The sequence below is a fragment of the Scomber scombrus genome, chromosome 2, assembly GCF_963691925.1.
Source record: "Scomber scombrus chromosome 2, fScoSco1.1, whole genome shotgun sequence".
In the NCBI taxonomy this organism is placed as follows: domain Eukaryota; kingdom Metazoa; phylum Chordata; class Actinopteri; order Scombriformes; family Scombridae; genus Scomber; species Scomber scombrus.
The window spans coordinates 32,173,631-32,187,194 of NC_084971.1; the positions used below are offsets into that span (position 1 = coordinate 32,173,631).

General features: G+C 37.9%; 1 protein-coding gene across 4 annotated transcripts in view; it reads left to right on the forward strand.

The window, feature by feature from the left end:
- Positions 1 to 13,564, forward strand: part of LOC133997999 (CREB3 regulatory factor-like) — a gene marked incomplete at its 3' end in the record, with an annotated part of 35,179 nt that overhangs the window by 14,542 nt on the left and 7,073 nt on the right. For all 4 annotated transcript variants that reach the window (XM_062437753.1, XM_062437758.1, XM_062437741.1 and 1 more), the window contains 3 exon segments: positions 3,423 to 3,596; positions 4,308 to 4,497; positions 10,526 to 10,599. In XM_062437753.1, the coding sequence (XP_062293737.1) occupies positions 3,423 to 3,596; positions 4,308 to 4,497; positions 10,526 to 10,599 (438 nt within the window).

Consider the following 13,564-nt stretch of genomic DNA (forward strand, 5'->3'; position numbering starts at 1 on the left):
CGGCATGTGTTTGTGGATTAAGGTTCCCGGCATGATCTCATGCCAGGAGAACATAAACATTAATACCTGTCAGTTACGATTAGGGCTCATCCTTCATTTTAACTTGAAGGGGTAATTCTCTATTGATGAATTATCTTATATGTGGCTTTCAATCTTGCCTGCTTCCATTGTGATGGAGTGATGGAGAGTCTTTATAATATAACAATAAAAAAAGGCTTTGAGATTATCAATAGGAGGCTTTGATGCAACATCAGGACCAGATTACACTGAAGAATTATGTTGTTTATTTTAATGAGGGTGGAAGAGTAGATGTCATTTTAAGAATTTTAAACTAGTTAAATTAACTTTTTTGGTGGAAAACCCACATTAAACACACATTATTAGTCAAGTAGAATATTTTTTCATGCATTTTAAAACATTTCTGAAGGAGCTCTTTAAATTTCTGCCATGCTAAAAATACATTTTTGGCGAAAACAGTAGAGAACTGTAAGTTTTTGGCATGAAAACTGAGATTTTAGGCAGATTTTGCCCAAATATACAGCTTGTAAACTCTCTATTTGTTGGATTTAAACCACGCTGCTGAAGAGAAAAAGCTTTTTCCTTGCAGATGAAACCAAAAGCTGCTCTGCCGGAATATATTAAAAGGAGATAAAATGCCACGTTACCCATCGTATCTTCATAACTGTACAAATGTTATGAAATGCGTTATCTTACAGGACCATCAGAGTTTAAACAAGCTCTCGGGACAGTTCAGGTTGAGTTTTTTTAAAGGCAACATGTGTAGTTTCACACGGCTCCACGTATGCAGCGCGCTTCACTGTGGAATGAAAACAGAAGATAACATCAGACACGATGAGAGGAACAGAGCAAAAAAAAAGAATAAAGTGCTGACAGGAAAGCTGTTTGAGGACAAAGAGAGTCACAGCGTTGAGTCACAGTGCTTTTACTTTTTTTGGGGACTTTTTTCTTTTAAATGTTGGTCAACTAATCTCATGTGCAGAGCCATAACAACAATGAATTACTTAGTTAAAATACTACTTACAAGTATTGTGTGTTTATCCAAAGCCTGATATATTTTTAGGTCTATCACACTAATTACATTATCGACTTATCGTACAATAAAGAAACAAATAAAAGGACAACAGCAGGGATAAAGTTGATATTTATACAGATTATCCAGGTTAAATAGTAACAGCTTTTATAAAATAACATTGCTTAAATATTGATCTTCTGCTCTTTATGATGAGCTTTATTTAAACCAGAAAGGTCCTGTTAAGATACAACTACTCTTCTGTCAGGGAGTCCTGGTCAAGATGGCAGATAATGACATCATCATGTCTATATATGGACTTATCGTATGATACGTGGACATTGACCTTTGACCTCAGTATTGCCACACTTCACATTAGCAGCTAAGAGGCTATTCATGTCACATTGGCTCAGTGAGTAGTGTCGTCCATTCCTCACTGTGCTCGTCCTGAGTGGAGACTGTAGAAGAATTAAAGGTAAATAATAAATCCCCAAACATAATGGCAGTCAGAGCTCACTCTCCAATCCCACCTCCCATTATTATGCTATTATATTATCATTATATCAGTGGTATAAAATGATCTTTAAATGACGACAATATCATGTATCGTGATTATTTCTAATAATAGTAGTTATCGTGACAGCTACAAAAGATACATAAAATACATGAAAACGAGGCTAATACAGGAACAACTGACAACAACCAATCCCACCCCCACCTTGATTTGATTTTGATTTGATTTGATTTATTTCGAACATGTATGAGTAACACAAAAAAAAGTAATCTGAGAAACAAACAAACAAACAAAACCAATGAGAATAGTCAAAACAACAATAATAATGTGAACCCAACATGTCCGAAAAGGAGTAGGATGAAGCATATGCTTATTTAAACTTACCCCTTCTCCACTACTCAATTAACAATCAGTCTTCCCATACATATTTACATATTTACAAAAACATAGAATCAATTATTATGATATTATATTATCATTATATCAGTGGTATAAAATTATCTTTAAATGACGATAATATCATTTATCGCGATTATTTCTGAGACAATATATCGTCTAATAATAGTAGTTATCGTCACAGCTACAAAAGATACATAAAAATACATGAAAACGAGGCTAATACAGGAACAACCGACAACAACCAATCCCATCCCCCCCTTCAATTATTATACTATTATATTATCATTATATCAGTGGTATAAAATAATCTTTAAATGACGATATTATCGTTTATCGCGATTATTTCTGAGACAATATATCGTCTAATAATAGTAGTTATCGTGACAGGACTATCTGAACATTGGATATTCTTGGTGGAAAAAGGTGGAAAAGCCTTAAAAAAAACAGTATTTAGATCTGGGTAGGGCTGGGCAATATATTGATATTATATCGATAGAGTCTTAGATTTTGAATATCGTAATATCGTGATATGGAATAAGTGTCTTTTTATGTTTTTTAAAGGCTGCGTTACAGTAAAAATGTCATTTTCTGATCTTAACAAACTGTTCTATCATCTGCCTTTATCCACTTAGTCATTATATATCCACATTACTGATGATTATTTATCAAGAATCTCATTGCATTCATATTTTTTTGAAAGCATCCTATCCTTACAATATTGTCAAAACATCGATATTGAGATTTTTGGTCAAAAATATCGTGATATTTGATTCTGCCCATATCACCCAGCCCTAGACCTGAGGTTGTTCAAGTAGTATGACATTCATACACATACATATTGGGCTTTGGTTTAATGCATTGATTCATGATCAGAGGTTTAAAGCACAGAGGAATCAGATATATCAGGCGTTAGATACACATGAAGTACTTCAGTTCATTGTTGGTTTGGCTCTGAACATGAAGTTTATTAACAATAAGAACAAAAAAAGAAAATCGTTTTCTTTTTGTCACCCTAACACTTTCCCATCAAATTTGTACAACACTTAAGTTCTTGACAATGTGCTGCGAAAGTAATCGCTGGATTTCCATTTTTTTCCCCTTCTTCTGGTTAATTAGAATTCCCGGAGAATGAATCCTATATTGATTCTCAGCCTCAAGACCAAAAGTATGGTGTTTTTTTTGTGCTGCTTTAGTGGTTTTTTAGGATCTAGAAATAGCAGAGTTGTCTCTATTTTTCATTCATACAGCTGTTTTTGATTTCTGGTGTGAAGCAGGCTTCGACTATAGCTGCAGATTCTTAGTACCACCATTTAAATTTTAACAATTCACCCACATGTCTCATCGGCTATTCTCACACATATCAGTAAAAGGATGACAGATTTCTAGATGATTGCCGGGATGCTTGTTACACAGCTGCATAACTTGCATAAGGCCACAAATTCAAATCTGTGTATTTGTGTGTGTTTTGCATGTTTTCAGAGGTGGAGGCGGAACCAGCGAGGCAGCCGGGCGAGCGTCCGTCGAAGCGGCGCTGTTTCTGGGAGTACCGACGCGCTCGAGAGTCGGCCACGAAGAAGAAGCTGGGCGGAGACGTCCACTGGTCTCTGTCCTGGAGCTCCAGCACTCTGCCCAGCACGCTGTACCGCAGAGAGGGTGAGAAGAACGCCGACGCCATTTTTAGAATAAGAAACTGCACATTCTGACAAATTTTTGGAATGAAATACAGTCGATTGATTGGTGATAATTTCAGCCTGAATCACACAAAGAAGTGAAACTGGAAATGTGTAAAGATCGACTGCACGGGAGGTTTTTTAACAGCAGGAGTCATTAAAACGACATTCACACTGCAGCTTGAAAGTGCCCCATTTCTTTGGTCTCATGTGGCACAAATCGGACCCTCAGGCATGTGCCCTACATACAACTTTTATGTCAAAATCTGAATTTTTCAGCATTTCTCTGATTAGAGAATCTTGCGTCAAGGCACAACTTTGACTGTGCAGCAGTTTGGCAGCCTGCAGTACAATCCAACCTCTCACAGTTACATCAAAACCACAAACTGCTGCTTCGATAATAACCGTATAAAAACGTGTATTTAATATGTAACACTATCTTCTGATATTTCACTGCCATATTAAAACTTAGGGATGCTGATTTTTTTTGGCTGCACTCTCCAGAAGAAATCATGTGAGTAATTTTATCAGAGCAAGGCTTTCGTGCTTCTTTGGAAGATTTAAGCACAGCGTGAGTTAGGAATTACGGACACACCGCTGGGTTCATGGATGGTGAAACAAGGTTGAAGCCAAAGAGGATTGAAAGGTTATTACAGGAAGGTATTAATTTACTCTTGATTCTTGCTCCGTCCAGGCAAAAAAGGCCGCCGCAAAGCCCGCAAGACGGACGCCAGCGACCTCACGCCGAACCCCCAGAAGCTCCACAACATCGGGGAGCAGCTGCAGAAGCTCAACGCCGCCATCGACGGCATGGGTCCGGTCAACGACCTGCCCGCCGTGGCCCGAGCACGGTCCCGCAAGGAGAAGAACAAGCTCGCCTCCAGGTACGAGACTCCACTTACAGCAACTCCTACGTCTCCTGCACCGAGTCAGCGCCCCGGAGACTTTGCGGTATTGATTTATTTGGCACGAGTGGGCATTTTGAGAGGTTTTTCAGTGTTTGTTAATCATTCACAGAGAGAAATGGAAGGAGAGAAAAACCTTCAGGGCTCTGTGGTTTCGGTATCTGCAGACTTTAGCCTTGTCAAGATCGCTATTTTTCCCAAATATGTGGTGAATTTAGATAGTTGACCTTCTAATACTGTTTTCTGGAGGACAGGAATGAAAAAAAAACATCTTCACAGCTGTGAATATGATGATTTCTGAAAACTAGGTCAGCTATGTTGTGGAAATGTGTAATATTGGTGCCCAATGACTAGAGGAAAAACTGAGAGAAAGGCTGTAGATTCAACATAATGCTCTTAAGAATGCATTGGGTACATCTCGTTCAATGAGCTTCCAATAAGCTTCTCACGCTGTGTTTAGGGGCCAGATTAGCACCAAAGACAAAGTGAGCCGCATTATATCTCTTTACTGAAGCTTATTACATCTACAAAACGTTATTGCTTCATTGAGTCTGGGTATAATATTCAAACCGTGTGTAAGAAAAACACTTTCTGATGGACGAGCCGAAGCAGACTGCGGTTGAAGCTGAATGCAGGTAGAACACAGTCGCTGTTGTTCTACCTGCATTCAGCTCTTGTTTTCAGTGTTGGCTGATATAATATTCTGTTAGAAAACACAGTCAGGTTTATTAAAGCACCAACATGTTTGCTCCTGTTAGACCTGACGCAATAATTATCGACTTATCGTACAATAACGTAATAATCAGCATCATCATGTCTATATATGATCTTTTTTTTACCTCAGTATTGCCACATAACGTATAACAACAACGTATAATATAACGTATAACATAATGTATAATATAACGTATATTATAACGTATAACCACGTATAATATAACGTATAATATATAACTTAACGTATAACATAACGTATAATATAACGTATAACATAATGTATAATATAACGTATAACATAATGTATAAGGACGTATGATATAACGTATATTATAACGTATAATATAACGTATAATATAACGTATAGTACAACGTATAACATAACGTATAATATAACGTATAATACAACGTATAACATAACGTATAACATAACGTATAATATAACGTATAATATAACGTATATTATAATGTATAACATAACGTATAACATAACGTATATTATAACGTATAACCACGTATAACATAACGTATAATATAACGTATAATATAACGTATAACATAACGTATAATATAACGTATAATATAACATATACTATAACGTGTAACATAACGTTAAATATAACGTATAATATAACGTATAACATAACGTATAGTACAACGTATAATATAACGTATAATATAACGTATAATATAACATATACTATAACGTGTAACATAACGTTAAATATAACGTATAATATAACGTATAACATAACGTATAATACAACGTATAACATAACGTATAACCACGTATAATATAACGTATAACATAATGTATAACTATGTATAATACAGCGTATAATACAACGTATAATATAACGTATAACATAACGTATAACATAACATATAATATAACGTATATTATAACGTATAATATAACGTATAACATAACGTATATTATAACGTATAACCACGTATAACATAACGTATAATATAACGTATAATACAACGTATAATATAACGTATAATATAACGTATGATATAACGTATAACATAACGTATAATATAACGTATAGTACAACGTATAACATAACGTATAACCACGTATAATATAACGTATAACATAATGTATAACTATGTATAATACAGCGTATAATACAACGTATAATATAACGTATAACATAACGTATAACATAACATATAATATAATGTATATTATAACGTATAATATAACGTATAACATAACGTATAACATAACATATAATATAATGTATATTATAACGTATAATATAACGTATAACATAACGTATATTATAACGTATAACCACGTATAATATAACGTATAATACAACGTATAATACAACGTATAATACAACGTATAATATAACGTATTACAACGTATAACGTAACGTATAATATAAAGTATAATAAAACGTATAATATAACGTATAAAATAGCGTATAACATAGCGTATAACATAACGTATAAAATAGCGTATAACATAACGTATAACAACATATAACATAACGTATAATACAACGTATAACATAAGGTATAACAACATATAATATAACGTATAATATAACGTATAACAACATATAACATAACATATAATATAACGTATAACATAACGTATAAACATTTATAATATAACATTATCGTGACAGGCCTAATATCCATCACTGTTTCCATGAACGTCTTCAAATGTCTCGTTTTGTTCGACATATATATGAGACAGTGGTATAAAATGATCTTCAAATGAAAATAATATCGTTTATCGCGATTATTTCTGAGACAATTTATCGTCTAATAAACGTAGTTATCGTGACAGGCGATCGATGCAGCAAAGCCTCAGGTCACTTTCTACCTGGTATTACATACGTTGTCATAGTAACGCCACATCTCTGCCCCAACATTATATTATAAAGTTGTTGTTGTGTTAACTCAGTACTGAAACTGAAATAGATACTGAAATTTTAGCTCTGGTGGTCGCTTCCTCTTCCTCTTCCTCTTCCTATTCCAACACGTTTATATTCAGCCTCATCTCTTCTCCGACATTATATTGTAAAAGCTAAAGTTGTTTGTTTGTGTTAGTGTTGCCACAGAGAAGCTAGTTTCCTTCCAAATATGCTGATATTTTAACCCTCTGAACCCCAAATCCCACCAGCGGGATCAAAATACCACTTATTTTTAAATGACTGGCATTTACAAACCATTTGTCCGATCCAAAAACTGAAAAAAAACTGGCGTAATCGTCAGATTCTCAAGTTTCCGAGGGAACCTGAAATCCAGGCGGGGAGTTCCAGTCCTCTGATATTATGCCAACGTGGAAGTAACTTAAAACTGCATTCTATCAAAAGGCCACCAGGGGGCGACCGTTTTGGTGTCAAAAGGACTTCCGTCTCTATACAAGTCAATGGAGAATTCACCAACTTCTCACTTGATTTATAACCTCAGTAAACGTTTTCAAAATGTGTTTATGGTCTCAATCGCTAGTTTAAAGCCTTCTTCAATGCAGTATGATGTTCATTTGGGACATTTTGGCCTCCCCGATTTTATATTTGACGATAAAGCAGGGTATGCATTAGGGCGTGGCTACGTCGTGATCGACAGGTTGATTGGTTCACAGGTTCAGGAGGGCGCCTCTTTCTCCTCCTGATGTCCATATAAGTAGAATCTGTGTTGTTTTTTTACCCAGCATGCACCTGAAATTTTCAAGATGGCGCTGCCCAGATCCGAAACTATTGGCTTCCGAGCAGCAGTCCACAAACCAATGGGTGACGTCACGGATGTTACGTCCATTTTATATACAGTCTATGATAAAATCAGAGAAATTCAATTTCTGTTTTTCTTTTTTTCTAGAGATTTATAGCTTTAAATTGTGTTACACTGCATGAAAACACAATTGAGTTGCATCAGCCTATAGCCATGGTTTTCCTGAATCTAAAGAGGTGCAGGACTTCACTTTGCAGAGAAAAATGAGACCACAGTGAGTAAACGCAAGTGACGGAAGCGAAAAAACGACCACAAACTGCTTGGGATTCAGAGAGTTAATGTATGATACTTGATGTCAGCTTTTCCCAATTACTACCCAATTATTCCCCACATTTTTACCGTCTTTGAAAGCACCACAGCAGAAAAACGAGGTAGTATGTAGTCTAAGGTAGATCTCCGAAGTCCGGCTGATGATTTGCTGCTCATGGAGTTAAAGTTAAACATTGTTAATTTGCATATTTTACCCAAATCTACAAACTTTCCTTGAAGGCATCTGTTGATTTGACTCAATGGAAAGTCTCATTTCCAAAAAAAACCTTCATTTCAACTCTCTCCGCGTGGAATACTTAAAGATGACCTCGAGGAAACCGCTGTAACAAGCTTTTCATATATTTTGTGTAAAGACGTTTCCCCCGGCGATGATGTACACACAACACGATTTATTTAAAAATGTAGGTCAGTAGTGTAATTTTTTATTTTTTTTTAACGGGGTATACATCGGACACTTCGGTGTGATGGAGTATATAAAGGAAGGATGGAGGAAAACAACAGCGTTATGATGAAGGGGAAGCAGGATGTGAGGCTCAATGGGTGGAAATCAGGGCAAGATTGAAGAGGCGCAGAAGGAGTTAGACGAGGAGGGAAAGAAAGAGAGAGAGAGAGAGGGAGGGTCATGGAAGTTCATGTGTGGAGGGAAGAAGAAGGGAGAGAAGAAGGAGGGAAGTAGGGTGGGGGGCGATTCAGAGGACAGCACATTGTTACAGGCGGTTTAAAGAGGAGGGGGACAATGGGAATATCTATTATTCTAAACATACTGTATATTAAGCAGGACATAAACACACCATCTGACAGTTTTGGGAGAAGATGAAATAAAAAAAAACGCTGGAAGAAAAGATGTTAAAAGTTCATATTTAAATTTTTTTTGTACATTGTCGTCTGAGGCTTGAAACCTCGGTCAGAGTTAGCAGCGGGACGATCCTGACCGCCTCATTCTTTCTTTCTTTTTTTTCTCCCACACAATAATTGACAAAAACAGCCAGTGGCCCCCGGGGCGGCGTTCAGGCGGCACGCACAGAGAGAGGGGGGGGGGGGACACACACACACACACACAACTCGCCCAGTTCTCCGCTGCGATGCCTCGAGCTCGGTCGTCAACTCCAACAATCACAGTGAGCGAGTGGTGGAAAAAGCCGGTGACCTACTGACATATTTTCATCAGATCTTTTGAAAAAAAACAACTTTTAAACACAACATTTTTGGCTCCGTCCCATTACTTACATTATAAATACATTTCAATGCTCAGTATAAACAGGAGGGATGATTACAGCTGTTGAATATTGAACAAATGCGAAGATATCCTATTAATTTGAAGCTGATTGGCGTCGTTAAATTGCCATTTAGAAACTTATTTTTTTCTCTGCAGCATTGTTCACACAACACATGATAACTAGCGATACTGCTGCGCGCCTGCTGAGCTATTCATACTCTTAAAGACACAGTTACCACCCATCGTGCGATTTGGCTGCTTGGGTGGTCTCAAAAAATGTCGGTAAAGCTTTAGGAATCTTAAAAAACAACTCATAGCGCCCAGGCTTTTAATCAGGTGAATATGTTTTGTCCTTCCCTCAGCAGCTCTTCAGCGGGGTATTTTTGGTACCGCAGTTTGGATAACTGTGTATTGATGTTGTGTTCAGAGGCTTGTGGGTCTAAATTATGATGATTAGAAGCAGCTAGATGGTTGCATGGTTTGTCTATTTCCTCTCCAATCAGCGGGCACCGAGGTACAAAAACACATCTGACACGTAATCCAACATCTCCGCATGCATTGAAACACCAGGAGAAATATTCTAAAGCCACCGCCGCTGACCTGCAAGTGCTTTTGAGTTTCCTGAAGTTTCATTTAGCTGATTCACAGCTGCAAAAAACCCACACACAATAAAAGAAAATAGGAGAAATCATCTTCGCGCCGTTCAGAAACGTCCCCATGAGATGCATTAGTATTTAATGTGTATTGATTCATTCATTCTCCGGCTGCTTTATTTCAACTCCAAACACGGAGAAAAGCAAACCGGCCGCATCCCCCTTCAGAGTCGTGGTGTCAAATGGAACCTGGAGGAGCGGAGGATTTACAGTCGATCTCACTCACAGTTTTGGAAAATACGTCCTCCGCTCATCAGCCGTCCAGCTGGTCTCAGTGTGAGCCAGCAGACTCAGTAACAGAGTCATGTGGAGAATGAGAATACTGGAGGAAGAGTTTCCTGTTCCAGAGGATGACAACGCTTTTCTTTTCTTCCCCCCCCCCCCTCTGTGTTTGCAGGGCCTGCAGACTGAAGAAGAAGGCTCAGCACGAAGCCAACAAGATCAAGCTGTGGGGGCTCAACCAGGAGTACGGTCAGTACTGCAGAGACTCAAACTGTAGATGGATCAGTGATTAATAAGGGTTGGCTAAAGATGAGCAATTAAAAAAGATGTTATAAATAGATTTAAAAGCAGCAACAGGTTTGTTAAAATGTTTGAAATGACATTTGCATCATTTTTTAACCAAAAGTAAGACTGAATGCTGCTGAAAATGTCAAATGGTGTAACCACAAAAGAATGATACATATTACAGATTTTATGCACCTAGACAAAAAAAAGAAGGAAAGAAATAAAAGAGAGAACAAGTAGTTGGAGGAGGAGGGAATAAAGAAATATACATATTTTATCCACCTAGAAAGAAAGAAAGAAAGAAAGAAAGAAAGAAAGAAAGAAAGAAAGAAAGAAAGAAAGAAAAAGGAGGAGGAAGAGAAAGAACAAACAAGAAGTTGCAGGAGGAGGAAAGAAAAAGGAGAAAGAAAAAAAGAGAGAAAAAAAGTAACCACAAAAGAGTGATAAATATTACATATTTTATCCACCTACAGTGTATTTAAGTGGACTTATACTAATAATTACTTCCCTTTTAAAACATCAAAAAGAAACATTTTTGTATTTCTATATTAAAATTTTAAGGACTTATCCTAAAAACAACCATTTTTCTAAATAAGTTTTGACAAATTATGTATATAAAAAAACATGCTAAAAGTAGATTCTCCTGAAAATGTCAAATGGTGTAACCACAAAACATGTAAATGGTCCCTGATCTCCATGGTTACCAGATTAACCTTGGTGTCGTCCTCCCGGGTCAAATTGACCCCGTCTGTTTTGACTGTTCCTTCTTTCCTCCCTTCCTTCCTCTCTCTTTCCTCCCTTCCTGCTTTCCTTCCTCCCTCCCTCCTTCTTTCCTCTGTCCTTCTTTCCTTCCTTCCTTCCTTCCTTCCTTCCTTCCTTCATTCCTTCCTTCCTTTCTTCCTTCCTTCCTTCCTTCCTCCCTCCCTCCTTCTTTCCTCTGTCCTTCTTTCCTTCCTTCCTTCCTTTCCTTCCTCCCTTCCCTCTTTCCTCTGTCCTTCTTTCCTTCCTTCCTTCCTTCTTTCATTTCCTCCCTTCCTTCCTCCCTTCCATCTTTCCTTCTTCCTTCCTCCTTTCCTCCCTCCTTTCCTTCCATCCTACCAACCTTCCTTCCTCCCTTCCATCCTTCCTTCTTCCTTCCTACCTCCTTTCCTTCCTTCTTCCTCCCTTCCATCCTTGACTCGAGGACAACAGGAGGGTTAAATGTAATATTAAGAACAATTGTATTCCATTACCTTTATTTAATATAAAAAGTTATAATGTAAGATCATGCCAAACTAGTTGATATGGTGTTTTATTGAGAATTTACTGTTTTTAAGCAAGTTGAATTATTTGGTACAAAGTTTTTATGGTTTCACCACTTAGACATTTTTACCATAATCCTCTAATATATTCTCTCTAAATGGATTAAAAGCAGAAATTTGATGCTGGGTCCACAAAAAAAGGATGTGTGCAAGTTATTCATACGTTTATTATTTAAACTAAACCACATGGACACATAAATAAACATCTCATAAATCACAATCTGGTGATTTTCATGTTTCCGTTATGGATGAAGGAAATTGTACAACGTCTTGATTTTTTTCATCAAGATCCAGCTGCAAAGATTTAATATCACTGAAACGATCCCAGCGGAGTCGTATCAGTATAAGTGAGTCGTGCCACGTCGATTGAAACATCTTCTAACGTCAGAAGAGATGATTACACTGAATACCAAATGAATCATTTACCTTCAGCGGTTTATATAAAAACACAGCTTCTTTTTTATCACTCATCTCTCTCTCATTCTCCCTCTCTCTCTCTTTCTCTCTCCCTCTCTCCCTCTCTCTCGCCCTCTCTCTCTCTCCCCCTCTCTCTCTCTCTCTTTCTCTATTTCTCTCTCCCTCTCTCTCTGTCTCTCTCTCTCCCTTCCTTCTCTCCTTCTCCCTCTCTCTTTCTCTCTCCCTCTCTCTCTCTCTATTTCTCTCTCTCTCCCTCCCTCTCTCTCACTCCCTCTCTTTCTCTCTCCCTCTTTCTCTCTCTCTCTCTATTTCTCTCTCTCTCACTCCCTCTCTTTCTCTCTCCCTCTCTCTCTCTCTATTTCTCTCTCTCCCCTATCTCTCTCTCTCTTTCTCTATTTATCTCTCTCTCTCCCTCTCTCTCTCTCTCTCTTTCTCTATTTCTCTCTCTCTCTCCCTCTCTCTCTCTCTCTCTTTCTCTATTTCTCTCTCTCTCTCCCTCTCTCTCTCTATTTCTCTCTCTCTCTCCCTCTCTCTCTCTCCCTCTCTCTCTCTCCCCTATCTCTCTCTCTCTTTCTCTATTTCTCTCTCTCTCCCTCTCTCTCTCTCTCTCTCTCTCTCTCTCTCTTTCACTATCATCACCAATCATGAGATGAGATGAGGGAAACGGGAAACGCTTCATCTTTGACTGGAACAGTCGAGACAATCAAGTTTCATACTCGCTAACTAGACTCTACGGGGAAATCCCTGATCCATAAATAATAATAATGATAATTATAATGTGTCATCGCTGCTTATGTTACGCTTCACACTCAGCCTGGTAACTCTATACTGACACATTTTTATACGCTGTAGTGAAAGTGCTTTAACCCTCCTGTTGTCCTCGAGTCAAGGAAGGAAGGGAGGAAGAAGGAAGGAAGGGAGTGAGGAAGGAAGGATGGAAGGGAGGAAGGAAAGGAAGAAGGAAAGAAAGGAGTGAGGAAGAAGGGAAGGAAGGAAGGAAGGAAAGGAGGGAGGGAGGGAGGAAGGGAGGAAAGAAGGAAGGAAGGAAGGAGGGGAGGGAGGAAGAAGGAAGGATGGAAGGGAGGAAGAAGGAAGGAAAGGAGTGAGGAAGAAGGGAAGGAAGGAAGGAAAGGAGGGAGGAAAGGAAGGAAGGAAGGACGGGGAAAAGGAAAAGAGGAAGGAGGAGGGAAGGAAAGAAGGACATAGGAAAG